Source organism: Polypterus senegalus, chromosome 4 (genome assembly GCF_016835505.1).
Source record: "Polypterus senegalus isolate Bchr_013 chromosome 4, ASM1683550v1, whole genome shotgun sequence".
NCBI lineage: Eukaryota > Metazoa > Chordata > Cladistia > Polypteriformes > Polypteridae > Polypterus > Polypterus senegalus.
In genome coordinates, this window is record NC_053157.1 from 63,023,671 (window position 1) to 63,051,390 (window position 27,720).

Genomic DNA, 27,720 nt, shown 5'->3' on the forward strand with positions numbered 1-27,720 from the left:
CATTTGCGTGAGTGTGCCCTGTAGTGGATGTTTGTCCAGGTCAAGATTGGTTTCTTCTTTGTGTCAGGGCCTACAGAACAGGCACTGGTTAGTCATAGCTCTGTAGGTAGGCTGCAAAGACAGATGGATAATGTAGACATTTCACCACTTAACCAAGTAATTGTCTATACATGGTTTAAAATGTCTTTTTAAGCAGCCAGTATAATTATTTAAAAAGATGTTGGAAATACTTCACACAACATGGTAAATCTTTTGCAGCATGATGGATGTTTGGAGATATGCCACACACACCTATGTCTATCTATCCATATGTCAGTCAGTCATTGTTCAACCCGCTATATCCAAACACAGGGTCACAGGGGTCTGCTGGAGCCAATCTCAGTCAGCACAGGACGCAAGGCAGGAACAAATCCTGGGCAGGGAGCCAGCCCACCGCAGGGCACACACACACACACACCAGGGACAATTTAGGATCGCCAATGCACCTAACCTGCATGTCTTTGGGCGGTGGGAGAAAAACAGCACCTGGAGGAAACCCACGAAGACACGGGGAGGACCCAGGAAGCAAACCCAAGTCTCCTTACTGCGAAGCAGCAACGCTACCACTGCACCACTGTGCCACCCCATCCATTTGTGAATCTATTTATTCCTCTATGGGTTGTGGGAAGATAAATCATATCCTGACAGCACAGGGTACAATATAGGAATCATCTATGGAGATGATATGTGGCCACTGTTGGGCACATTTACAAATGCTGGATCAATTCAGATTTCTAAGAAAACTACACACACCTCTATAAAGAATTGGGAGGAAAGAACATGTCCTCTCATCACACTGAACACCCAGGACAGGCTCTGACCTCAGGACCCTGGTGAAGCCACTGTGTCGTCCCTGTGTACATACTGTACTCCTGAAATTCGCCATATGAGAAAGAATTGAAGCATGTTGTAATACTGCAGTTGTTTACTATCTTTTTCTTGATTGTCTAAATCACCAGAGCAATAGAGGGAATTTATACAGTAACAACATTCTGTCCAACTAAGTGTTGTGGCAGAGCCTATCCCAGCAACATTGTGCTCAGAGGCACACTCACACTGGGCAAACTTACAGTGGCCAATCAATGTAAGCAGTACATCTGAGGGGTGGCTGGAGGAAAACTGGAGTACGCAGATAGTGGAAGCAGGATTTGAACTCAGGATCTTTGAGATGTCAGCGTAACACACTGTGCCACTCATAAACTGTTATATTAGGGGAGATGTGAAAAAAATCAAACAGAAACATGACACACACAATGAAGTCCCAATATATTTGACCATATCAAAAATTACATGATTCTGATATAGTATAAACAGCTAAACCTTTAACATTTGTACCCACTAGGTGTTACCTAAATTTTGAGCACCAAATATACAAGGCTGAATTTTATTAACACATAATTGTTGATGTGCTCCACCAAAATCCTGTCTGCAGGATGCAAACCAAACCTTCATGGATATTCACATTGACACACCCGTTTCAACCTTCCTCAACTGAGAGTTGTACTTCAGTAAGTGAAATTACTGAAAATAATAGTGCTCAACACAGAACAATGGGATTATTTTAATAAAAAAAAAACATTTAGAGAAATGTTTTTTTTCCTCTCCCAACATTCAGTCTTTATCTGGTTATAGCACACTGGGCTGAATATTCTTCCTGGACTTTAATATTCTTTGTCCTTATTCCTGCACTCATTTTAAAATTAAAGACGATCCCCCAAATCATTATTAATTTGAATCTCTTCATCAAAAATCTTAAACTTATTGATTGATATTAATAAAGTACAACTGAAATAAGTTGCAGATGGTGTGTTACAAAGTCAACTGCAGTCAAGTGAGTAGAACTGAGTTTCCGCCTCTGCTCCTGGCTAATAGATGAAAGCACAGTCTTTTTAATATCACAAAAACGTGATATTGGATCCTCAATAGTGCTTATTAGGTCTGTGCCTCCAGAGTTACATGAATGCTGGAGGTTTTTGAAAAGGAGAATCCCAGTAAACTGTCCGAGGGCACAAAACATTCAAGAGCCCTTCAGTTTTTTCAGTCTCGATTTCACTTCCAAATCCTTTCAAATGTTACATCAGACCTCAAAGGTACAGTCAATAGCTTAGTATTTCTTCTTGTGATGGCGAAAATACAGTTCCTTCCTGCTCATTTCTATTTTCTTCCTTCTTGTCCTTAACATATTTTCCAGTCTCTTCTTCTGAAAAAAGGTTCTTAAGAAACTGCAAAGAAAATTAATTCACATTTCTTTGATGTTGTGGTAGAATGCAGTTTAAGAAACAAAGTTATTGGAATTGTACTATATTAACAGCCAGCATGCTGCAGGCTGTCAGTGGCCTCACACATATGACCAGATGAAGAGGTCCATAAGGAGAGATTTATTATCATTTATTTATTTAGCATGTGAGATTTAGCAGAATGTTTTGGATCAAATAATTTTCTGTAAACAATTGAAACAGACCTAAATCTGGAAGGCAGGCTCAATCTGGGGATTAGTGGCAGAAAGAATGATGTTGGCAAAACTGCAAGCTATCATGAACAAGGTCCCATGCTCTTTGCATGACAACTTGGTATGCCTTCAGAGCACCTTTAGTACAAAGTGGATTCTATCACTGAGCGAGTGGTATTCTTGCTATCTTTATCACCCCCTGCCATTAAATGTTACAACATTTTAAACTAGTTTAATTCTACTCTTTCAGTGAAATAAAAACTGATTAGTCTTGAGCAGAGGAGACTGTGTAGGGACCTAATCTATGGCTTGAAAATCCTCAAAGGCATTGATGAATCAGATCCAGCAGAACTCTTTCATTTTGACGGTACATCATGTACTTGAGGAGACCAGTCGAAATTAAGGGTAAATGCATCTAGCTAACTATTAGCTAAACAAACAAGCCTGATGAACTTAATGGTCTCCTCTCTTTTGTCAAGATTCTTGTGCTCATATGTTCACTGATAAAATTAATTACTCTCTGCAGTAAAATCCCAAAGGAAGTAGTGTGGTGAGGGAATTCTAATCAAAGAAATTTAACACCATTTTTTATTTCTTGCAACACTTCCAATAAACATAAATTTGGAAGGCTGACTTAATTATTGGGACTAGTGACAGACAGAAGGATATTGCCAGCTATCCCATGATGCATTGGTCAACATTCAAAGCACCTTTAGCAAAAAGTTAGTTCTATCACAGAGCTCTAGGGAGTGATATTGGGGGTGCTTTTTACAATTTGCCATTAGATGTTACAAGATAACCTCTGGATATACTTTTTTCTGTCATTTTAACATGTTAGTTTTAGTTTTCTTTTATTTTAATATGTCAGTCCAGATAGATTATGAACATAAAGGCAATTAGGTACTGAATTTACTCATCTCATTGTTTTATCTTAAAAGTATTCTGTGTATTTTTTGTTTCACCCTCAAAACACAAAAATGCTCTGCTCTGATACCCTAATAAAAAGTTAGATCAAAGAATGAATAGATACATACAACCACAAATCACCTTATAAAATGAAACAATATTAGATTAGTTCATAGTCCTGTACATAATCTCAAAGTACTGTACCTTAGGCTCACGAGCTCCTTTGCTGCGAATAAAGTCTTTAAAGGCTTTAGTTCCATGTAGCTGTTTCAGTTCCTCATCCTTATTTAAAAAAAAAAAAAAAAACAGTCAATAATTAAGATCACAGTATCATGCAGTTTGCTTAATTTTACATTTTCTTCCTTCATTGTGGCTCTCAGGGAAGTCTGAGGGGTTCTGATTGAAAATATGATAAAAACAGTAAATTATGCTCAAAACAATACAATTTATTTTTTGCATAGCCCCAAATCACACAAGGAGTGCCACAATTGGCTTAACACTTATATAAATATGGAAATTGCAGTAAACAAGGTCTGTGTGGTGTGTAGAATAAGGACATTTACTGGCGAGAGGAGAAGTGAAAAACTGACACATTCAGCTACATCCCAGATATGTCCAGTCATTTTAACTGAATGAAGTTATAGTGCATGAGAATGTATGACTTCAGCAAGAGAATTTCATTTAATTTATTTAAATGGTGACACAGGAGAGAGTGCTGTGCACTCACATCTCAAGAATGTGAGTGTGATCATTGTGTGGAATGTAAATATTTTCTATGCATCTTTGCAGGCTTTTTCTCCCACAGACCTCCATGTTATGTTAATTATTGTCTCTAAATTGTCCCAATACAACATGGATGTAGCAATTGTCTGCCTTGCAATAAACTGGTAACCCATTCAAGGCTGATTCCTGTCTTTATTTTGAACATGTCACATGTCATATTACACTAATTTACTAAACTCGTAAATTTCCTCTTTCATCAACCCTCATGACCACATTCACATGCATTCTGGCCTTACTCCCATTTCACACTGCTGTTTCACTGTGCTCTGTACATGTGACAGTGCTGCTATTACAACTACTCAGCTGCTTTCTCCTCAATCTTAACCCACGCTCTTAATTGTACTGTGTATGTAATGTGACTTGGGACAATCCTGACTTGCGACAATCCTGACAATGAATATTTGCCTTTAAAAAAAAATAACTGAAATGATTTACCCTTTCACTCATGGTAAGAGAATCAAAGTTTTCATCCTTAATTAAATCTCTAATAAAATCAGGATCTGTAAGAGGCTCATCAACATTCCTTTTCTTCCATTTTTTAGGATCCAAATACCAGGCTCCATATTTAATTTTTACATGATTTGGCTGGCTTAATGGTTTCTAAATAAAAAAAAAACAAACACATATAATTAAATCCATAAATTCAATCTTGCAAGATTGTTCTTTTTGGTTTACAGGAACTGCTTAGATTTACATTAAAAGTGTCTCATATTGTATTACTCTATGTATGACATGACAACCAGTAATCAACAGCTCCTATATTTTTAGACAAAGAAATCAGTTTGTTTAAAAAAAATCTGCCTCTTCTCTAAATTTTACATGATAACATTCTCAATACAGCTTTATTTAATCCAAGGTCATGGGATGCAGAGAATATGCTGTGCACATTCTTACAGCACTGCACACAAGGCAAGAATTGGTTGATGCAGGTTAAAGAATGTCATGTAATATACATTCAAAACTGGCAAATAAGTCAAAATTTTGTCCCTGTATTATCTCAGGTTAGGGCATTCCCAAAACATATGAGCTAGAGAAACAGGTACTTGATGACATAATTTAAAATATATTTTGGATAATCTCAGTGAAAGTAAACATGTGCGATATGCAATTTTTAAAATTTGATTTACACCTTGCTTTTCACAGATTGATGAGGGGAGTATCTTATTAAAGGCTATGTTCCATTCTAGTTAAAATAATCTGTTTCCATTGTGGCTTTAGATCATCAAGATGTGCATTCTTTGAAATAAATCCTGTAGTTCAAGGAGATGCTCATCGTTGTTGCTAGATAACAGAGTTTCAGTCATAGGTCAACTTTGGTGTACGTTTGGGAAACCTGGGCTGTTTTTAACCATGTTTGTAACTTTCAAGCAGTAAAATAAGTGTAGATCTGATACTAAGTGCCCTCTCCTCTTTAGGTCCTTGCACGATTGTCCATTTTATAGTTTTTAAAGAATGATTTGCTGAAATATAAGCAATATTTTGAAAAGTTCTCCCAGATAATGCAAGATGACGGGATTACCATCTTTTAACACATTGCTTAATATTTTCCATCAGGTTACAAACATTTCATTGGTAGAGGTTTTTAAATATGTAACTCCTAGATATCTGGATTGTTGTTAAATATTTAAATGGATACTGACCCAAATGAAGCTGTCATGTAAGACAGTTCACTGGGAATATCATGCTGTAGTTCAAATTAATCTTACAATGTAGTTCTATACAATTCCTTCAGTAAACACAATAAAGGTAGCAGTAACCTTTTGAACTATGTTAATAATTAAATATTTTTAAGCTTTAGAAACCGTACACCTTTTATCATAAAGCTTGTAGTTGTTTTATTGAATGCCCAGTATGTTAATGACATGATAGATAAAATATAAAAATGAACATCTGTCTATAGAATGGCCCAAATATACTTCAAAAACTCTACAAAACAATATTTAATATCTCTACAAAATAATATTTAATGTTATTAAGTGCACTTATATGGTAATGGTTCACACTAGGCTACCATTGTGATAAACCTCTAACTGAAGGCTCATACTGTAGTTTGGCTACTGCATTTAATACTTAATACAAATAACTTCAGCTGGTCATGCAGCCTGGTTATGGTCATGGTCAGCTCACTAACATTACATCCAGGACTCGTTCACTTGAAATGGTTAAGGAAGAGGAAGATTAGGACTTTTAACTGAAAAAAACAATCAGCTTTGAATTTGGATAGATTAAAGGGATGGTTTAAAGGCTCTGAAAAATGACTTGAAAATAAATGTAAACATACAGCATATCCTAAACTTTTTTTCTCTTCAAGAATATTAAAAAATTATGTTTCCAAAATTCAAGAAAATAATACAATATCCTAAATCACGTTTCAGGCCTGGGTATTTGGCATTCATTTAGTTTTTAATTCTCAACTGTATGACTGGAAAGAGAATCAAAATGACAAATTGCTTTACTGCAGGCATCACTTGTTACAAAGTTACAGTACGTGTTACCTTAAATCTTTAAGATCAATGTTGTAAAATGGCATAGAAAGTGGTTTAAAGGAGTTCAAGAAAGAAAAATATAAAGTAAATTATTTAGGACAGAAGGTTATTTTTTATTTTTATTTTTGTAAACTTTGATATATTGTGCTCAGTTATATAGCATCAATAACAAGTGCCTCTCTGCATTGCAATGTGTGACTCTTTAAGACTAATAACATCCAAAATAATGCAAAGCAATAACTACGGTACCTTTGGCACAGTTCTCTTTTTTTGGGCAAGCTTATTTTCAGATGAGGGTGGAGTTCCTCCAATGGACATCCTCAGTTCTGCTGGTACATTGTAAAGTTCCACCACTTCAATAGGTACAGTAAGTGCAGGCTGAACCTTGTAGCCACTGCCAAACATGTTTATCAGAGTAGACTCTTCTATATTACTGCTTTCTCCCCCCTAAACAGATAAAGAAAATAGACTGAGGTAGCCTGCCCAGAAAGTTTTGAAGTAACCTGCTGGCTTTAAATAGTCATAATTCAATTAATCTCACATCTTACCAAAGATGTTACCCATTCACAAAATTCCTTGGCAATGTTCTGTATCTCCTCATCCAAAGATGGTGACGAGGCCCGTTTAAAGTGGATTGTTTTCTTCTCCTTCTCCTCTGACTCTTCCTTTGCTGAAAGCCATTTGTAAGGATTCTTCTGTTTTGAATCTTCACTTCTAAAGTGAAAAAACATTCCTTATGTAGAGCTGCACTATTCATTACACATTTTCAGGACCTTCAGAATAAGCAAGTTCCAATAACTTCTTGTGGTAACATTTAAAGGTTCTATAGTATGATTTCTTTTCTCTTTGCTTTTGTTAAGAAACACATGGTGTTATGGTCATATTGTTCACCACATTATTTTGAATGGGCAGTTGTGATATTCAACCCTAAAAGTGTTGAGCAGTGTCTGTGACAAAACCTATCCATGATTTCTGTACAACAACAGCAAAATGTTATGGGTTCGAAAAAAAAAAACAGTTAACTTCTTGCTATGTTATCTCATCAGATGCATGTATTCAGTAAGGTAGTGGCAGTCTTGTGGGGCCAGATGTAATGGTCAAACAGGAATATATGACTGGGTACAACTCATTAAAAAGACTGTAGTGAATAGCAGTGAAATCCGCCACTGAAAATGCTATGCCCACATCTCGTCTTCCTAAAACACTTGTTCCCAATTCCTCCAGTGTGTGCCTTGGTTTCAGAAGAAAAGCAAACAAAAAAATAAAACTGGTCTTATCAGTTCAGGAGTTCAGTATCCTAAGGTAACTGCGGTTTAATGAGTAATTTTTACATTGTAATGAGTGCTATAATGGAAAAGACAGACACACTGCAGCTACAAAGAGCACACATATTACTCATAGTACCGTTAGTCCATTATTGACTTCATATGGCAATGTATAATCTGATGTTACAGAAAAAGTTTTCCCTTACAACAGGTTATGTGTACTTTTAACATGTGCAATGTACTCTCTGCACACCGGTCATACATTTAAATGTTTAATTTTTGGCTGCACGCAGTTTATAATAATCAGAAGCTTGCTCTCTGTCAGAACTGGTTTAATAATCACCGTTGCTCTTTCCTGTTCAAAATCACTGCCCCTACTTTGAGCACTGCCTTCATGAGGCAGGGTATTGGTTTAAAAATGTGACACTAAGGGAGTTGTCTAATTGTTCCTACCCAGTTTTAAGAAAAATTCACTCATGGTTGTCTTCAGATGTACATATTGCACTGTTGGATCAGTGAGACTAGGCATGGGCTGTTATTGGGGACTGCAATCTGGTTCTCATGGATTCAGGTTTCTCAGTTTGAATTGCACTCCTGAATACTGCCTTTATGAAATGTGCACATTTTTCCTTTGTCTGCATTATATATTTTTTCTCAGGACCCAAGGTTTTCTTACATTCCAGTGTATTTATGTTAGATTAACTGGCAATTCTACATTGGCCCTGTATGAGTGTGTATAGGTAAAGATGCACAGTAATGGGTCTAGGGTTAAATAATGTTAAAGAATGAAGGATGAGTCATAAGAGAGGCAGATAATAAAAACAAAAGGTGCTCCATATGACAAAAAACACAGTGAGGGGCAGACAAAGGAAATATATAAAATTATGGCAAGCATTATGGCATTACCCCCTCCAGATATTGGAGTGCACAATAGTGTGCTATTAAGGTGCATGTCAATGTAGACAAGGTTTTAGCAGTGACTTACTAGAGATATCGGAGCCAAAGTATAGTAATAGTGTGGGAGGTTAGTGGAAACTTATAGCTTATTACCCATCAAGACATACATTTGCAGCCTTCCCTGGTATTAATTTTGTCTTTTGTCCATTGGAAAGCCTTTTACTCTCTGGTACTTCTCTATCAGTAAACCATATTCTGACGTACATATTTAAATTGCATAATTTCCCTGTTGTAACTTTTTCATTAAAAAATCCTTACAGGGTAATATTGTACTTACATTGCACTGGCAGAAAATCTTGCACTCTGTTCCCCTTTAGAATCTGATGGATCTGTCTCTTTTGTTTCTTGCTGACTGGATGGGATCTCATCTTGTTCCTCCTGAACATCTGCCACACTTGATCCCACTTGGCTACCAGGATGCATTTCTGGGTCAAGAACATTTACAACCTCCTCAAATACCTAAAAAATTAAACCACTTTCAATTGCACACATTTTTCTTTGTCTAAATACACAAAAACACAAAGGCAAATCTATGCCACACAAAATTTTGTAAAATTCTTGCATTATCCTTCCAGGATCATTATATTATTTTTTACAAAATAAATGTGTCATATAGCAAAATGGTTGTGTTACTTCACAAAAACATTGCTAATACAGTTACTGTGTTTCTTTTTTCTCTCATGCCTTCTTTAGGCAGTTTTCAGTTTTCATGACATAGAAGCGAAATTGTGTATGATATGCAGTATGAAGATTGTGTTCTCCAGTTGGTGGCTTTAGAAGGTAAATCTGAGGATACAATTTAAATGGAAATTTTTTATTAAACAATCATAATTTGCATTTTATATGTTTACATTTAGCTGTTTTGTGTTGATTTTCATTTTGACAGGAAATCTTCTATGTTTACATTGTAGATGCAAAAGTACACATGGTCATACTACACATCACTAAAAAACTGCTTATCTTTACCCCAAAAATTACATTCTACGGTGAGATGCAGTGGGTCATAACTAAATGCATACTGAGAAGTGTGAGTTGAGGCCTTTTCTATATATTATCCACTCATACAATTGAAACAGTGAGGATCATGGTTAATTATCATTAATTTAAATTTTCACTTACTATAGCGCACACTAATACAATTTTTATATTATTTGGTTTCATAAACCTTTACAAATTACATTTATTAACAAAGGCTGTTAAATTACATGAGTTTAAGCAGCATGGCCCTGTAAATACTGTATATACGGTATATGATTAAACATAAGATAAAAGATTTGTCATTTAAAAAAAGGTTAAATTGGATAACAGATTATTATTATATATTTACCTTTTCTTACAGATTTACTTTAGGGCACAACATATTTTAATGTTATTTTGCATTCAGTTGCATTTCATGAGGCAAAAGGACAAAACATGCATATCATGATCATACTGAACTGAAAACATTCTAAGCAAACTTAACATATTGTATATATGATATAAAATGTGATAAAGCTAATAAATAAATAAATAAGTAGTATTACATTATGAGTCATATTGGTTACCTCAGGGGCCAAGCTCTCCTCTAGGTGCGGATAGAGGGCCAGGGGGTGCTGGGTTAACCCATACTCAATTTGGGCAATATATTCATGTCGCATCTGCTGCAGTGGAGTTACTTTGGAGTAACAGATCTGTTCTTTGTTGAATCTTTTCTTGGAGGTCTGCTCAGTTGGTTTAACAGAGCCAGTAGCACCCAGGACAACAGGAGCACATCCTTTCTCATTCTGAGTGAAAATTCCACATGCTGCAGGTGAGGGATACCCATCCCGAAAATCATCAAGTCCATTCTTTAAAAAGCGCCACTGATGGCTATTCAGTGGACCATGTAGCTGATTTTTATTTTTTTCTTTAAGATATTTTGTTTGCAGTCTTTCTTTGTACCTATAATATTTGATTATAAAATAAATTCAGTTAACAGACAATGAATGTATTCATAAATCATATGCCAAAAACATTATACAATAAAAACGCAAAATGCATTTTACACAGATAGCTTTACATTTTGTACATCATATTCCATAACAGTTGTAGGATTTTCACCTACACCCTCTAATTCAAAAAATGTGGACTTTTGCAGTTTTTTTCCAGTTGTGCCCTACAAGATTAATAGACCCTTTTTAGTGAGAAATATGAAAATAATTAGGTTCTTCCTGACTATTGAGGTCTCCTGTATCTTCTGGTTCTCGCCTGGTCTTCGTCTTTATATTAGTATAAATTACAGTTAGTGAGATTATAAAATTGCAATATAATCAATTCAATACTTTCAAATATCATTGAATAAGTAAATAAATTCATACACTGATGAAAGAAAAAGTATCCCCCAACATTATAAACTTTGCTTCCAGCCTATATTTTACAGTATGGTTTGTTTGTTCCTACACTTTATATACAAGTTTCATTTTTTCAAAATATTCTATTCTCTACATGCAAATCAAAAGTTTACAGTAACAGCTCTTTTAGAAATAAACTTGCATACTTAAACAACTAACTTTAGGTAGTTATTTAATTTACTTATCTTTATTTCAACACCTCATTTTTCATCTATCCACGTTTTTCAGTTTATGAACCTACCTATTCTATTCAAAGACCATGGGGAGCCAGAATCTATCCTGGAAGCTCTAAGGACATTGCAAGAAACCAATCCTGAAGCCCCTCCCAGTGGCCTATGATGTAAGACAGAAAAAAGCCCAAGCCTGTCTTTCTCTTGGATGTAGTGAGAAGATTGGTGCAATTGGATCCTTGGTAAAATCCAGGTGAGCGTAGGGAGAACATCTAAACTACACAAAGACAGTGGTTCTAAAAATGTTTTTGTCTTTGTACTTTATTGTTTTTAGTATGTTTTTGTGTATTTACTCTGTGGTCATGTAGACATGTTTTACATCCATTCAGTTAATAATTGTTCCCTTTGTGTGTTGAGCCTAGGGGGCTAAGGTTCAATGCAATACTAGTGCTGTGACATTAGTTAATTCTGCTGTTTACAACCTCCCTTGATTGGATTTTGGATGTGTGATGTGCTTGATTCTCCTTTTATTGTATTGGTCTTTCACTTCAAGTTGTGGTTTCAATATTTTGATTAGAACTGTATTTGTTTGCCTTGACATTTAACATGCAGGTATAATCTCTTTTAATCTCCTTTCTTTGTGCCTGTAAATATAAATATTTTAAAATAAATTTAAATATAAACTATCATTGCTTTTACTAATGTTAGCGAGGTTGTTTGAATATTAATATCTTTACCTTTTGTGTGGGGTCTGTGCAGGTCAAAAGCCTGCTTCTAGAGTTTGGGGTAAGGGTAATTTTGGTTGCTGCATTACAGTAAGGAGTTAGTGGCCTGATTTTTAAAGATAAGCCTAAGCCTTGAGTTTACAGAGCTCAGTACATCATAACAAGAATGTTATGTTTATTATTCCTGTTTACATACTGAAAAAATATAAATGAAAGTGTATAGCATTTAACGTTTACTATAGCTACTCTTGTTTTAAACCAAGCCACAAGAGACCACCTCTACTAGAAGTAATATATTCCAATGATGAAGATGTTAAGCCAGCTATAGAAGAGGGGTTGCATAAGCATGATATAAAGTTTTGTTTTAAGTAGCATAGAAAAGCTTTGCAAATATTATAACAGGTATCTTACACTCTATACTACACTATATACTACATATATACTGTAAATTGTATATATTCACCAGGTGTGATCAAAAAGATTGCACATTTGCAGCTTTAGATTCTATATATATATAACAATGGAGAGTTGGGTATTACCTGATGCAAAATTAACTAATTTATGTGCACACATCAAAAGAAGCCAACACTGGCTAAAAAAATCTGGTCAAAGCTGATGCCTTGAACTATTCTTTGCACAGAACACTACTGATGAATAATCAGTCCTTTGTTTTAATTGAGACCTGCTAGCATCAGTCAATATGAAAATCATTACAATGTCAAAGCAAATTATAAAATCAAATAAAAATAACATTCAATATAGATCAGCCAGTGTCAGTATTTGAAAGGTACTTTCAAAATGGATAGAGAAGTTTTTGTATCATGCATTCAACTTTGTTCAAGGGATGATATTTGGCCACTGTCACTGCACAACACATTTATTAGTGTTTAAGTTATGCTAACTTCTGATCCATTAGCTATCTTCTGTCGGATTGTTTCGAACCTTTGATTGCCATCAGGCTTACACAGTTCAGATGTCCGTAATCTTAGTATAAAAGACTCTGTTCTTTAATCATAAATTTGGTGTAGCTGTGAACAAACCTAATGAACTTTAAATTATACTTTACTGCAAAAATGGAATATTCTTATTTTTAGAAATATAAAATGTGTGATCTAATTTTGGCAATCACGTTTCTTCTTTCTTTATCTATATTATTTAGGGGAATAGGTTTATGTTTGAATAAACCAGCTGCAAACAAATTCTTTAAGAAATGGAAAGTGCTCCTGCCTACTTAAGCAGTAATTAATAAGCTGAATGTCTCTCTGTATTCAGTATATATATAGACGCTTCCTGGTAGTTATCAGTACCAGAATTTTCCTGTTTTCACTGCACTAAATCAATGAATGTCTATATTATATAGCGCTCTTCATACGTAAAGAATACAGTTTACAAGAAAACCTAACATACGCAACCTGTTAATAGCATTTCAGCAAGCAGATTTGACCAAATACTTTCCTGACACCATGTGATCAAAGCTATAAAACATACATTAGTATAAATCTTATAAACGTTCTCGCAGCAGGGATAACAAAATCACGTTCTTCTAATTCCCTCAGGTTTCTTACTGCAGAATACTAGAGCTGAAGACTACCGTAGTCTGCTCAATGATGAGGGTATCTATGAAGACGACCACTGGAAACATATTATAGAGTATCACCACTTTAAAACCACTTCGAACACAAAAGACATTGCCCTGTTGTAAATATACCGCCAATGCTTTGGGGTTTAAAGTAGTTTATCTTTATTTTTATACCTATTATATAACTAAAACCATGGACGCTATGGAAAATGGGCGTCTGTATAAAGCATCCTTCCAATTTACCAAAGTCGAATTTAAATTATTAAGCAAACTTACACTAAACTGCAGTACTCACCATGGGTGACGGCTCACTTTTGCTCCGGAATGTCCGGTATTCTGGGGTGTTAATTCGGCCATGTCTTGGACAACGGACGTATATTATGTTCTACAGTACGAGGAAGAGCCTTTCCATCAAAGTAAGTGAAACAATGTACGCCCACCAGACTGCCCCTGACCAAACACATACGTGGTACCGGCAATGTGTGCACCTTTACGGTACACCTGCTATCAGGCTCTCCGCTCTGGTCCGCAGAACTTCAGGCGCACTGAATGCGGGAGGGGGAGTGCAAACACAGCGCCGTTGCTAGGTAACGGGCCGGGCGCGAACACTCTGGTGGCGCTCGCTCTCTGCCTTCGGCTACCGCAGTGCCCAATAGTCACCCGACTCGGCGTTCTGTGTCCCAGTGGAGCGCGGAGAGTCAAGATGGAGATTGTGCTGGGAAAAGCTTACCTTCCTGATAAATTAAAAGAGGCAGAGACAGGTAAACAAAACTCTTGTGACCATTCTCTTGTTCAAAAGAGTTTAAAACCGAGCAGGACACTAAACGCCACAAAAAGCTGCTGCATTCCGTTACTTGCCGACACCTGAACTTAGCATGTTTATAGACTCAAATAGAAGGCATTTTTGAAAAGACTTGTATTTGACTTTGATACATCGTTATGGAACTAAACCTAACACAACATATTTTCTACTAATGAATCTGGTCCCTTTTACATGCACACTTGAGAAAGGGAAATGGCATTGTTATATTTTCAAAAATGTTATTTACTTTATATTAGATGTATTGTTTATGTACCACTTTTGAACATAACACGATCATGTTTAATTCGTTAAATCTTGTAGGATGTGTAATATACTAATTTCAGTCATTTAGGCAGAAGTCAAATTAATGCGCACCAAGCGGATTCATCTTCAGCGGAGGTTGGATAACTTGGCGGTAAAGTAATGTGACTTTCAAAGAAGCAACAGGTTGTGAGTTTGAATTATTGTCGCCGGTTAAGAGAAAAAGGTTAGTGAAGTATAAGTTAAAACACACACAAAAACACTAGAAATATTTAGATATTCATTTAAAACACTTAATCACACAGACTAATGTTACTCCGTTTTGCGTTTTTCCTGGTATTCTCTTTTAATGTTTCATCAAAACTATGCTCACTAACTACCGTCACATGTCAGTAAATGTACTATTATGTTGTCTAGATTTACTCGCTTAGTACAGGTACGTTTACGTACTTCAAAAAAAAAAACTTAGGACCTTCGTCATGGGTCAACAACTTTCAGCATTGCTGTTCATTAGTATTAACATAACATTGCTTAATCAGATAAATACAATTAATACAGACAAATGAATAATACACCCGAATGCAATATAGTATAGCACAGTACAATGTAGTTGCCAAATGTGCTCATTTCAAAATTAAAAAATATATATATTTTGTGAAAGAAGGTGCCAAAGAGCAATTTTTTGCACTTTATATTCTACTAATATTTAACTTGTATTAATATATACAGTTACATAAATATAAATAAATGTATTTTATAATATAATAATCTATCCAAGATGGATTTTGTGTTCATATTTAGTTTATACATTAGTTATGGCGTTCTGGCACAGTCAAAGAAATAGTGTTCTTATGCAACTGTTGTACATTTCTGCTTTTGAATACTAATCTTTTGTATTTGTGTTGGTTTGTATTGTTTTTACCAAATAAAGCTAGTTCTGGTATAAGCAAACCTGTTTTATTTCTTATTAATAAATTTGAACATGAACTATAAAATGATACTGGAACAAGTATAAATGACAACCCAAAAAGGTTATAGCTAAGTAATTCCGAGAGTTGAATTTTTTAAAAAAGTTTATAAAACAATTGTTAAAATATTATGCTTTATTGACATGAGTCATATTCATTTAACATAATTAATTAATTAATTAGTTTCATTCATGTTGTTTCAGTGTATTTTAATTTAGTGCATTAAGCATCATTAAATTATTTTTGATAAAAACAATTTTATTATGTGCAACCAATGTGCTTTTTTTTTTATTTTAATCTGATATGCCATTTTTTTCAGTGCAGTATATCGACGGCATGAGTATTAAATGCTTTTCCGAATTAGAACACAACAGTCATCCAAAGTTAATTGGGAGCGCTGCTGTTTCTGATTTTTTTACCCTCAAACAGTATTTGCAATATTATTTTTTATTCACTGCATTGTGTTTTGCATGCAAAAATATCAACAGCCTCAGTTGCACAATGAGTAAAATGCCACCGCTTCAAGGGCTTGCTTTTCTAACTGAAAATTCAATTGCATTTTTGTATTTACACTTTTTTTTGCCAACAGTTTTTGGACACTTGACCATCACACCTCATGAGCTTGCTGAACATCCCATTCAAAAACAATGGGCCTTATTATAGAGTAGTATCCAAACGTTTTATGACTATGACAGCCTCAGCTCTTTCTACAAGATTTTGAACAGTGTCTATGGGAATCTGTGGATATTCAGCAAAAAAAAAAAAACATTTATGAGGTCAGGTACTGATGTTGGACATGAAGACATGGCTCACAATTGACATTTCAATTCATCCCAAAGGTGCGCAATACGGTTGAGACCACTTGAGTTTCTCCACACCAAACTTGTCAAACCATGTCTTTATAGACCTGGCTTTGGGCACTGGGACACAGTCTTGCTGGAATAGAAAAGCGTCTTCCCCAAAATGTTGCCACAAAGTTGGAAGTGCACAATTGTCTAAAATGTCTTTATACAGTATGTAACAGCACCCTTTTCAGGAACCAAGGAGCCAGGCCTAAACTCTGAAAAAGAACCTCAGACCATCATTCCTCCTCCATCAAAATTTACAGTTGGCACTGTGCAGTCTCCAGAAAGTTGTATACTTTTCTGGCATCCACTGCACACAGATTCGTCCATCTAACTGCCAGAGAGTGAAGTGTGATTCATCACTTCAGAGAACATGTTTCCACTGTGCCAGAATCCAAGGGCATCATGCTATACACAACTCCTGCCAATGCTTGGCATTGCACACAGTTCGGCCATGGCAACCCATTTCATGAAGCTCAAAACGCACAATTCTTCTGCTGATGTTGCTTTCTGAGGTAACAGAATGCATCAGAAGATAAGATGATTTTCATGCACTATGTGCCTCAGCAGTTGGTGGCCATGCTGTGTGAGTCTGTGTGCTTTACTACTTCGTGGCTCAGCTATTGTTGCTCCAAGTCACTTCCACTTCACAACAATAGTACTTACAGTTACTGGCACAGATCTAGCAGAACAGAAATTTCATATACTGACTTGTGCCATTGGTGGCATTTTCTGAGAGTGCCACATTTAAAGTCACCAAGCTCATCAGTATGAACCATTCTACTGTCAGCGTTTGCTGAGGGACATTGAATAACTCTGTGACTGATTTTATGCACCTGTTAACAATTAACAATGGGTGTGGCAGAAACTCCTAAACTCAATAGTTTGAATTGGATGTCCACATACTTTTGGCCGTATAAAGTATAACAAGTGGGAGGGGAGGGCAGTGCCTTGTAAATGTTCCAGCTCTTAGATTCAACTTTTTATTTATAAGATTTACAGACTAGTATATAATTTGCCATAAAGCACTAGAGTACATTACTTCAAACAATGCATTGTTTTTAAGACAACAGCTCACAGCACAGACCTCCATCAATGCTGATAATGTGACTATTACTTTGCTAGTAAACTAAATATTAACTTTTTATTTAATTGGTAAAAATAAGAGTTCTTTACAAGAATTTTAGTTAGATTACCAGTTGCTATTCTTATTTGGTTCACTTATTTAATACTTTCCAAATCATTTTCAACAGTCACGTAACTTTGAGTAAGACATTATGTTACATGGGATTCTGTGCTGTGATACCGCCGAGTATTTATGAATATATATGTATAATGTGGAATATATTGCATAATGTTCCTCAGTTTATGTTGCAACATTATTTTTTTTTGTAAATTGTAAGTTGTCTGCATGTACTGTAGTTTAACTGCTTTTCACCATGCCTGCATGGATTTTCCACTAGGTACTCTGGTGTTTTCTCCATTTACTCAACGGCTTAGAGGTTGGGTGAATTGCCAATTTTAAATTGGTCCTTAAAGGGTATCACTTTGGACTGGTGCCACAGCTAGGCTCTTAGTTTATACACGATCCTGCTTTGGGCCCTCAAGCTATAAGTTGAACTGGGTGCTTTTGAGAATGTTAAGAGTATTTCTAACAAGATTTTGATTGTCAGGGAATTCTCTGCACACATCCTGTACAGGGAACATCAAAATCTACCATCCTTTTCTATCTGCATAGAATTCTTATTTTTCATTTGTTCAACCTGTAATGGATTAAAAAATGAGTAACATATATACTGTATAGAATATATAATATGCAAAACAGAAATAAAGTAGGTCAAGTACCCTGTGTGTGTCTGTGTCCATCAAGTATTCAGGTTGTATTTAACTACCTTTAATTCGTTACAGCATTGTGTGGGGAGGTGTAGGTGCAAGGTAAGGAATAACCCTAGGATATTTGCAAACACAACCAGTTAAACATTTAATTTTAGAAAGTCAGTTATATAGACCATGATCTTCAATCTTTACAGTGTGATATGAGGCAGCAAACATGAGTTGAGACAGTGATTATTTTATTATGACTATGGTGTTTCATAAGTAACCAAAAAGAATATCTGATCAGAGGTGAACAAACAGTGTTAGCTAGCAATGTGACCTTCAAAAAATATATATGGTACTTCATGTGAGGTTTATTAAGGTACATGAGATGGAGATTAAAAACATGGTTATGATGATGGTTAAGGTTCTGAATTGGCATACACTTTAGAAAAGTGCAGGTAATGATGCGTTCTTTTTTACTGAAGCTTGACAGTAATGCAGATATTGTGGAGATAGAGCAGGGCTCATGTGGATTTAGTTTTGCTTTTGTAGTTGTCATGGGAAAATCCATTGTGTAAGGGATCATCCTTATTGAACCAACAGCGCCATGGGTGAAACAATGTGAACAAGGCCTTTGAGAGTTAGCCTTTGAATGTTAAAGTGCCAAATACTGTATAAAGATCTGGTACAAGATAACTTCTGAAAGGGTTAGGGTGTTTGAAATAAGAGGTTGGTTGCAAGCAAGTGATTTGAAGTGATTTCAGTGTGGAGAAATATTGCAAGGATTTGGCCAGACTGAGAAAGACAGAGTTTGAAAGTTGGAAAATAATAATTACGAATGCATTTATATAGCTCTTTTCGAAGGACACTCAAAGCTTTTTCTGTAGAACATTGGGAGCCACTTCAAACTCCATCAAGGTGCAAAATCCATCTGGGTGATGCAATGGGAGCCAGTGCAGTCACCACACATTAGCTATTAAGTGATGAGATGGTGAAAGAGATGGCCAATTAGAGACAGGGTATGTTCATGGGGACAGAATGGACAGGACAGTAATGAGCAATTTAGCAAAAAGAGAGCATCCTGGTGGGAGTTAAGCTTAAGGATATAAGGAATGCATGCATTTTTTCATTCAGTTTGGTTTTGATTTCACCATTATGACTGTAACATCATCACCATGTAAAAGTACATCATTTTCATGAGTGCTGACATTTTGTTTGTTTAGGCATCAACATTTTGTGTGTCTGGTTGCTACGATGTTGTGTGGTTGCTGGACATGTGCTATGAGACCCAGAACAACATGGCTACCATATTACAGAAGATGAGAGGCATGGTTAAACTAGTGTCTGAATTTTGTTGCCAAGTAAATAACTGGCTTAGTGACAAAACATAGTCTTTGAACATAATTGGCCAGCAATCCTGATACTCTGTCTCCATTTTTCCCTGTCTGCCACATCCTCTGCCCTTGTTCCCTGCAACTTGAAATATTTTGTAATCATGTCTCTGCTGTCTACTTAATCTTCCACTGGCAGCCTCCATGCTTTTCCAACTAGATTATCCTCACTTCCATATTGTGTAAACCACCTCATCCTACTTTCCATGACTTTCTCCATAATACACCTGATATGCAGACATCCACATTTGGTTTTCTTTCCTTTAAAGAGACTCCAAAAAGCCCTCTTAGTATATTAATTTCTGTTCTAATGTCCTGTTCCTCCTTGTCCGTTTTGCTGGCCCAAGTTTTACCACCATATAGCCATAATGGTCATACTACTGTTTTATACAGCTTACAGTTAAGTGTTTGGCAGTCTTTGATCAGTTTTATACTACCACCCACTTCCTTCCATTTTACCCATCCTGCTTAAATTCTCCTTTATTATGCTTTACTACTGCTATTTGCAATAAAACACTATACCTGGATAAATAAAGTGGTTGACATGTATTAGCTTGAAATTTCTTCTGTCTACAACTTTCATCCCCCTCTGTCACTGTGCAACATCAGTTCTGTCTTTTTGGCTTTTACTGTTTAATTCTTTGTGTTCCAGGGCTTCTTACCAATTCCAAACTCTTCTCTGTAGTTAATTTTCCAATGTCTACTATGTCTAAATTATCAGCAAGGAGTAATTTCTACAACTTGTCATTTATGATTATTTCACTTAGTATGTCCATCACCAACCAATTCAGAAAATTAGTTCTCTACTATAACTAAATGGTTTTGTTGCTTCTTCATAATCAGAGTATGAGTGAACTGCAAACTTCTCTTTATAAAGCAAAATTGTGTGTCCACTTACACACCTTTACTATAAGTTTTTTGTCTTTTTTAATTTCATCCATCAATTAATCTAAGTTGCACATTAGGCTCTTCTGTAGTTCCTTCCTATGGTCAATTTGATCACCAATTTAAATAGATAGATAGATATATAGATAGATAGATACTTTATTAATCCCAAAATAATGAGATGGTTTGTACTTATTTCTGAAAACTACAGTCATATGAAAACAGACGTACATGAAATATGTCATGTTTTTTTCTTTTTTAACATATGTAGAAATATCAAGATTTGATCTTCATTTAAACAATAAACATAGTTCATCTTTTTAATATATACATGTGTATATTTCAGACAAAATCAAATAAATGTGCAAATAAGTACAGTAATGTGTAAACATAAATAATGAAATATCTCATAAAATATATGCTTGTTGTTAGTTATTTATTTTTAATGTATATATTTAATTATTTCTTCATGTATGTATTTCAGGGACTCTCCACACAACATGAAATATGCCTTAAAATAAAAACCGTCATTTCCACCCATCACCTAGTGAAAACTAAAATAAGATTAGAGGTTAAATTATTAAGATATAAAAAAATTGTCAGTCATGTACTTCAGCTAATTATTCTTTGACTATACTCTTCATTAAAATGTCACTTGTAAAATTATATACTGTATTCATGACCTAGGAACTGTGACAATTGTCTCTAATCTGTGGGATCTGTAATCTTAAAGTATGATATATTATTTACGAGTGTGTAACACTTTGCTGGGAGTTTAAGAATTTCATTATCAAATAATTTTATAATTACTCTGCATCAGAATTCCTTATACATCTGACACTGCTACAACAACTACTACTGCTATTAATTTAGTATGATACAATTATTATAAAATTGTAAGAGAAATGTACACATTTTTAAAACCTTTTCAAATTAAAACATTTATATTTACACAATATTTAAGGCATGATTTAAATTTCCTTATTAAGCAAATTGATTATCTAAATTAGAAATGGGTGAGACAAATACAAAAATGTACATGCCTCTGTCTGTTAGCTCAACTCTGGCACAGAATAAAATTAGCTTTAACATTTATTATGCAACCTTTGGGACTGATCTAATTTTAAGGGGTTACGTAAACTTCTAAAAATGTTATATTTACATCACTTGATTCTAATTATTAATCATGTAGTAAATAAAAGTTCTTTATGTTTTTTTTTTACATAAGAGTTACATGTTGCTTAAAGTAATATATAGTTTTCCTGCAGAATACCTTTTGTATCTTTTATTTTTACCTCCCAATTTTCTTAACTGGTTCAAAAGAAACTCATTTTCAGATTTTGGCCCTCTATGATCTGTTACAGAGTTTGTATTATTTTCTCTGCAGTAATATTTAATTAATTGGGGTTTGCATGTTCTAACCATTTCCTTTCTGAGCACACATTTGCTGTTTCAAAGAGAAGAAGACCAAGAGCATAAAGATTTGTTTGCTGATTGACATTTTGATTGACTAAGAACAGGTCTATCCATAAAACACTTACAGGACTGGTTTTTGTGCCCAAGGCCTACATTTTTTTTTTTTTTTTTGAGTTTCATAGGCCTTGACATCATAACAACTACAAGAAGACAATGCCTGCACAGCTAGACAGACAAATATCATTATCCTGTTTATTTAGCAATTTATCAAAAGTTAGGCTTTGTAAGACTAATCAGTTAAATCGATTGATGTGTTTTCCACATCAATTATTTTTAAATTGCAAAAATTAAAATAGTTTTCTGTATTTTAGAAGATGAAGCTTACAGTATACATTCCACTATTTTAAGGGGGTTCTGATTTTTCAACATTCCTACCCTGATGCCGGTGATGTTCTTGTTGTGGAATGCTGTGCTTATTTTATGTTGTGTATAATGAGACCCATGTTACCCCAAAAAGCTCCAATTTTGCCTCATTTGTTTATAAAATCTTCTCCCAATAGGCCTAGGTATTATCATGGTGCTTCCTGGCATCTGTGTTCTTAGTTAACAGTGGTTCCCACCTTGTTACTCTCCAATGAAGCCCATTATTCCCCGGTATCTTTCTGATTATGGACTCATAAACACTGAGTTTGCTGAAGCAAGAGAAGCCTGCAGTTCTTTGGATGCTTTTAAGACCCTTGTGACTTCTTGTATGATTTTATGCTGCACCTTTGGAGTAATATTGGCAGCCAGACACTCCTGGGAAGATGTGCTCCAGAGACTTTTTTCCTGGTCTCTTCAGCAATTTCCTTTGGCTGTGGCATTATGTGCTTGTTTAATGTTTGTGCTGGCAGTTTCACTCTGGCAATAAAGGTCAGGGTGAGAGAGAATTACTGCAATCAGGCCTGATTGTATTCAGTTAGCTGACTCCAATTATCATAAGTGGGATGATTGAACTAGAGGACAATTACCTTTTAAAACAGTGCCAGCTGGTCTTTGATAACTTTGTTCATTAGTAAGACAAGTTAAAAAAATCTTATTTGTTTACTTTTATGAACTTCTTCTAATATTAGATTTCATTCAGTGTAAAACATTTACACATGAAGAAAATCAGCCATGGGATTGTAGTTCACATTGTATTTTATTTTTAATTAAATTCATGATCAAGTTATATTGATTAATAAACAGTATTATAAAGAAATAATTTAATACATTTAAGAAACCCCTCAATTCTGCGCTGAAATAGCTTCACAACGAACTTCTTTTCTTTTGTGTGGTTCCTTTGTTGAACTGTATTACACAGTCTTGTGGTAAGATGCTAGATTGTCTGAGGCCAGTAAATTGTCCAAATGAAAATTAGTTTGCCTTGTAACAAGCTGTTATCCTTTTGGGGACTAGTTCCTACATTATACTTCATTCTGATTCTACAGGTTCTGGCTCTCTGACCCAACAGAAGAAAATCTTATTTTGAAATTAGCTGATGATTCATGACAGTATTAGTGTTAAAAAATTTGGATATCCATGCTAATATGAAATGGATATTGTTATTTGGCATAAAATTGTTTAAATCCAATATAAAATGATGTATTTGTTGTGGCCACTAGGGAACAAACAGAGAGAGGTTGGGAGCATGCACTGATAGCGTATTGCTGCACCCACCACATGGCAAACCACCTGGATTGGGACCTGAGTGCAGCAGGTGACACTTCAGCACCTCACTGGAACAGTGTGAGGTTTTTTACGGTGGCTGGAGTGCCAATCTTGCCACCAACCCCCAAGATTTCCCTGTAAGTTGGAGGACCTGTTTGCAGGGTTGGATGCAGATTAATGTCATACCCAGGACAAAGCTTAAGGACCGAATGGAATAGAGTCACTTCTGGCATTTACAGGATTCAAACCAGCAGTCTTCCGATTGCTGGCATAGATCCCTAGCCTCAGAGCCACCACTATGCACATAGCAGAGCCTTAAATTCTTGACACAACTCCCTTTGTCACCGCTGCTGTTTGCGATTGCCATTGAACCACTGGCAATACATTGTTGAAATACTGATCAGATAAAGGGGATTAGCAGAGAAGGACTGGAACAGAAAATCTCATTATATGCAGACGATATGGTACTGTATATTTCGGACCCAGAAAATTCTGTGCCTGCAGTCTTAGCAGCACTCACAGAATTTCAAAAGCTCTCTGGTCTCAGAATTAATCTAAATAAAAGTGTACTCTTTCCAGTGAATTCTCAAGCATATAATATTAGATTAGACACCCTACCTTTTATCATTGCAGAACAGTTTAAATACCTAGGGGTAAACATCACAAGTAAACATAAAGCTCTATATCAACAAAATTTCGTGCGTCTGCATGGAAAAAATTAAACAAGACTTGCATAGATGGTCAACCCTTCATCTCACACTAGCTGGAAGAATTAACACTGTTAAGATGAATATTCTTCCTAAGCTCCTTTTTTTATTTCAAAACATCCCAATATACATTAATAAATCATTCTTTAAGCAATTAGATTCAACAATAACCTCATTTATTTGGAATTCAAAACATCCACGCATCAAAAGAGCAACCCTACAAAGACAAAAGGCAGAAGGCGGCATGGCTCTACCTAACTTCCAGTTTTATTACTGGGCGGCAAATATACAGGCGATAAGAACCTGGACACAAATAGAAGAACATACACAGGCATGGACCGCAATAGAAGTAAAATCCTGCAGTACTTCTTTATATTCCCTGCTCTGCGCTCCAATAAACACACGTTATCGGCAATACACTAATAACCCAATTGTGCTCCACTCACTTAGAATCTGGAACCAATGTAGAAAGCATTTTAAGACGGAGAAGCTTCTATCTGTGGCACCCCTGCAAGAGAACCACCTCTTTCAACCTTCACAAACATATGCAGTTTTTAATATCTGGAAAAATTAGGAATTAACTTGCTTAGAGATCTTTATATAGACAACGTCTTTGCATCCTATGAACAATTACATTCCAAATTTAACATTCCAGCTACACATTTCTTTCACTATCTTCAAATCAGGAACTTTGTTAAACAGAACCTTCCAGATTTTCCTCATCTTGCACCCTCATCCACGCTGGAAAAATATTGCTCAATTTTAAGGAATTAGACTCCATCTCTACAATATATAAAATCATTTTACAATCCCTTCCTTTCAAAGATCCAAGAGGACACTGGGAAAAAGACCTCTCAATTAATATATCAGAAAAGGAGTGGAAAGTAGCAATGCAGAGAATTCACTCGAGCTCCATATGCAAAGCATACAATTATACAACTCAAAATTATATATCGAGCACATCTGTCTCGGCTAAAACTCTCCAAAATGTTTCCAGGGCATGATCCAACCTGCGAACGTTGCAACCAAGCCCCTGCCTCACTGGGTCACATGTTCTGGGCCTGCACCAAATTAACATTATTCTGGACAAAAATTTTTAATTACCTCTCAGACAGCCTTGGACTCACAATCCCTCCTAACCCATTAACAGCTGTGTTTGGGGTTCTTCAAGAGGGGCTTAAAGTGGAGAAGGACAAACAAATTGTGATTGTATACATTACACTGTTGGCACGCAGACTTATTCTGATAAACTGGAAGAACCCAAACTCTCCTCTTTTAAGTCAGTGGGAAACTGATGTGTTATACTATTTGAAATTGGAAAAAAACAAATACTCAGTTAGAGGATCCATACAGACTTTTTTCAAAACATGGCAGGATCTAATCAGTAATATTTTAAAATAAGTTTATAAAGCACAGAGAATTTATTAATTTAGGTATGTTTACAAGCCTTAAATTTTACACCGTTTGGCTTGCTCTCTCTCTCAGGGATGGGGATCGATCTGTTCTTAACATAATTCTTTTTTTTGTAAAAACTTGATTGCTATGTATGGATTGTAATAAAATTAATAAAAAAAAAAACTCTTGACACAACTACAAAGACACAAGGTCTGGATTCAAACCAACCTTTTTGATTAAAGAAAATACCTTTGATATAGCTTTTTCACAATAAACAATTCTCTTCCTTCTTGTTGTTTATGTCTTCTTTTGTCTTCCTCCACCACTCCTTCTGGACAAGAATTGTTTTTCTCCTCTCTCGACCCCATGCAGCCCAGTGGATGTCCAGACAGGATTGAAGCCGAATGGAGGATGCCATCCAGTGTGTTGGGGGAACTCATAGCCTTGGAAGGCATTCTCCCTCCATCCTTCCATTGAGCTGGAAGTCATACCAGGAAAGGAAAGAGTAATTACTCCGGTTAGGAATTTCATCAACCCATATTATTCTTCCATTATTAGGGCCTCCTGGTCAGGTGTATAACCATGCATTGTCCTCTTTTGAGGTTAGATTATGGACAGCCCTTTACTTTTGATCTTTGTATATTTTAATTCCTATTTATGTACAGTATTTGCCTCCTTTTCTGATATATTCGTGGAGCAACATGCAAACCATTTAAAATGGGTTAAGCCCTCAGAATGCTTCAGAAACTGCTTTATTCTATTTTCAAGCTGTCAACATGAACATAACCAGCAGGGAGAATGAATACAAGGGGCACCCAGCTCAGTTCAGAAAGGTCAGGGGAGGCCAAAGAGTGGCCCCTTTCTACAAAACACTCACCAAATAGTATTAAACATGGGGTGCGAGCCAAAGCAATGGCAGATTACCATTATTCATTGAGATTCTTAGCGCTCTGCTTGAGAGATTGCACTGGGCACCTAAGTGGACAATTCCCTATATAGGAAAAATGTTACATGTCAAATGTGGATTGCTGATTAACTTAAGTTTTTTTTTTGTAAGTAAAAGTCACTAGAATGTCTGGCTCTGGAAACGTAGACCAGAGTTTTAAGTTTGCTGAGTTCCCGCTTACATTGTATTCCTGGAAATACAGTAGCGTGTAATTGTCAATTTAAAACGAATTCATTTAGAATTTTTTAAATGATTAAATATAAACCTGGGTGATTTCAGCAATCATCTGTATTGTCTGTCGTCACAAAAAAGTATAACCTCCTAGCAGTACGTTCGCCAGAAATTCATAAAATCGCTTACCCAAATTTGTCATTGGTGTGACACCCAGGCCCAATACTGGCGCCCCTGCCATCCAGTCGACAAATGTTGAACTCTCTAAAGTGATTTTTCAAGGAACAGCAATCCAATCGTTTTCTGATCCCGAGATGTACAAATGAAAACATCTTTCCACTTGGGTAACGAACTAAGAAAAAGAAACATTGTTCCACTTTTCCTCCCACGTTCAAAAAACGTGCGTGTTAGATCATTTGCATTTTGACATTTTACAAATTGGGTCTATGCGAGTGTAAGCATAAGTGGGAGGGTCTTGCGGTGCCTTGCGACTGGGAATTGGATTAAAACAATTTCCCAATGTTGTGTCAAAAACAGGCAAGACAATAGAAACGGGGATGGGGAACGTTGCCAGCAATACGTAACAAAGTAATTCTAGGGGCACAACAGGCAAAGACACGAGTCGCCCAGCCCTGAAGGACACACCCATACACATAAACAGGCATCCGTTTATTTAGTGTGAGCAGAACACGAATAAG

General features: G+C 35.7%; 1 protein-coding gene across 2 annotated transcripts; it reads right to left on the reverse strand.

The window, feature by feature from the left end:
* Nucleotides 1-1,295: 1,295 nt before the first annotated feature.
* Nucleotides 1,296-27,710, reverse strand: zgc:158260 (uncharacterized protein LOC571389 homolog). 2 transcript variants are annotated; one of them, XM_039750772.1, is made up of 9 exons: nucleotides 27,212-27,710; nucleotides 26,155-26,383; nucleotides 10,430-10,805; nucleotides 9,163-9,344; nucleotides 7,212-7,377; nucleotides 6,913-7,110; nucleotides 4,613-4,777; nucleotides 3,599-3,676; nucleotides 1,296-2,261 (listed from the first exon to the last, which is right to left on the reverse strand). In XM_039750772.1, exons 1-9 carry the CDS (start codon nucleotides 27,261-27,263, stop codon nucleotides 2,136-2,138), a joined length of 1,572 nt encoding a protein of 523 aa, XP_039606706.1. In that variant the 5' UTR covers nucleotides 27,264-27,710; the 3' UTR covers nucleotides 1,296-2,135. The 2 variants fall into 2 exon arrangements, with proteins under 2 accessions (XP_039606706.1, XP_039606707.1); XM_039750773.1 differs by lacking the exons at nucleotides 26,155-26,383; nucleotides 27,212-27,710 and adding an exon at nucleotides 14,024-14,277.
* Between the last annotated feature and the right edge of the window lie 10 nt (nucleotides 27,711-27,720).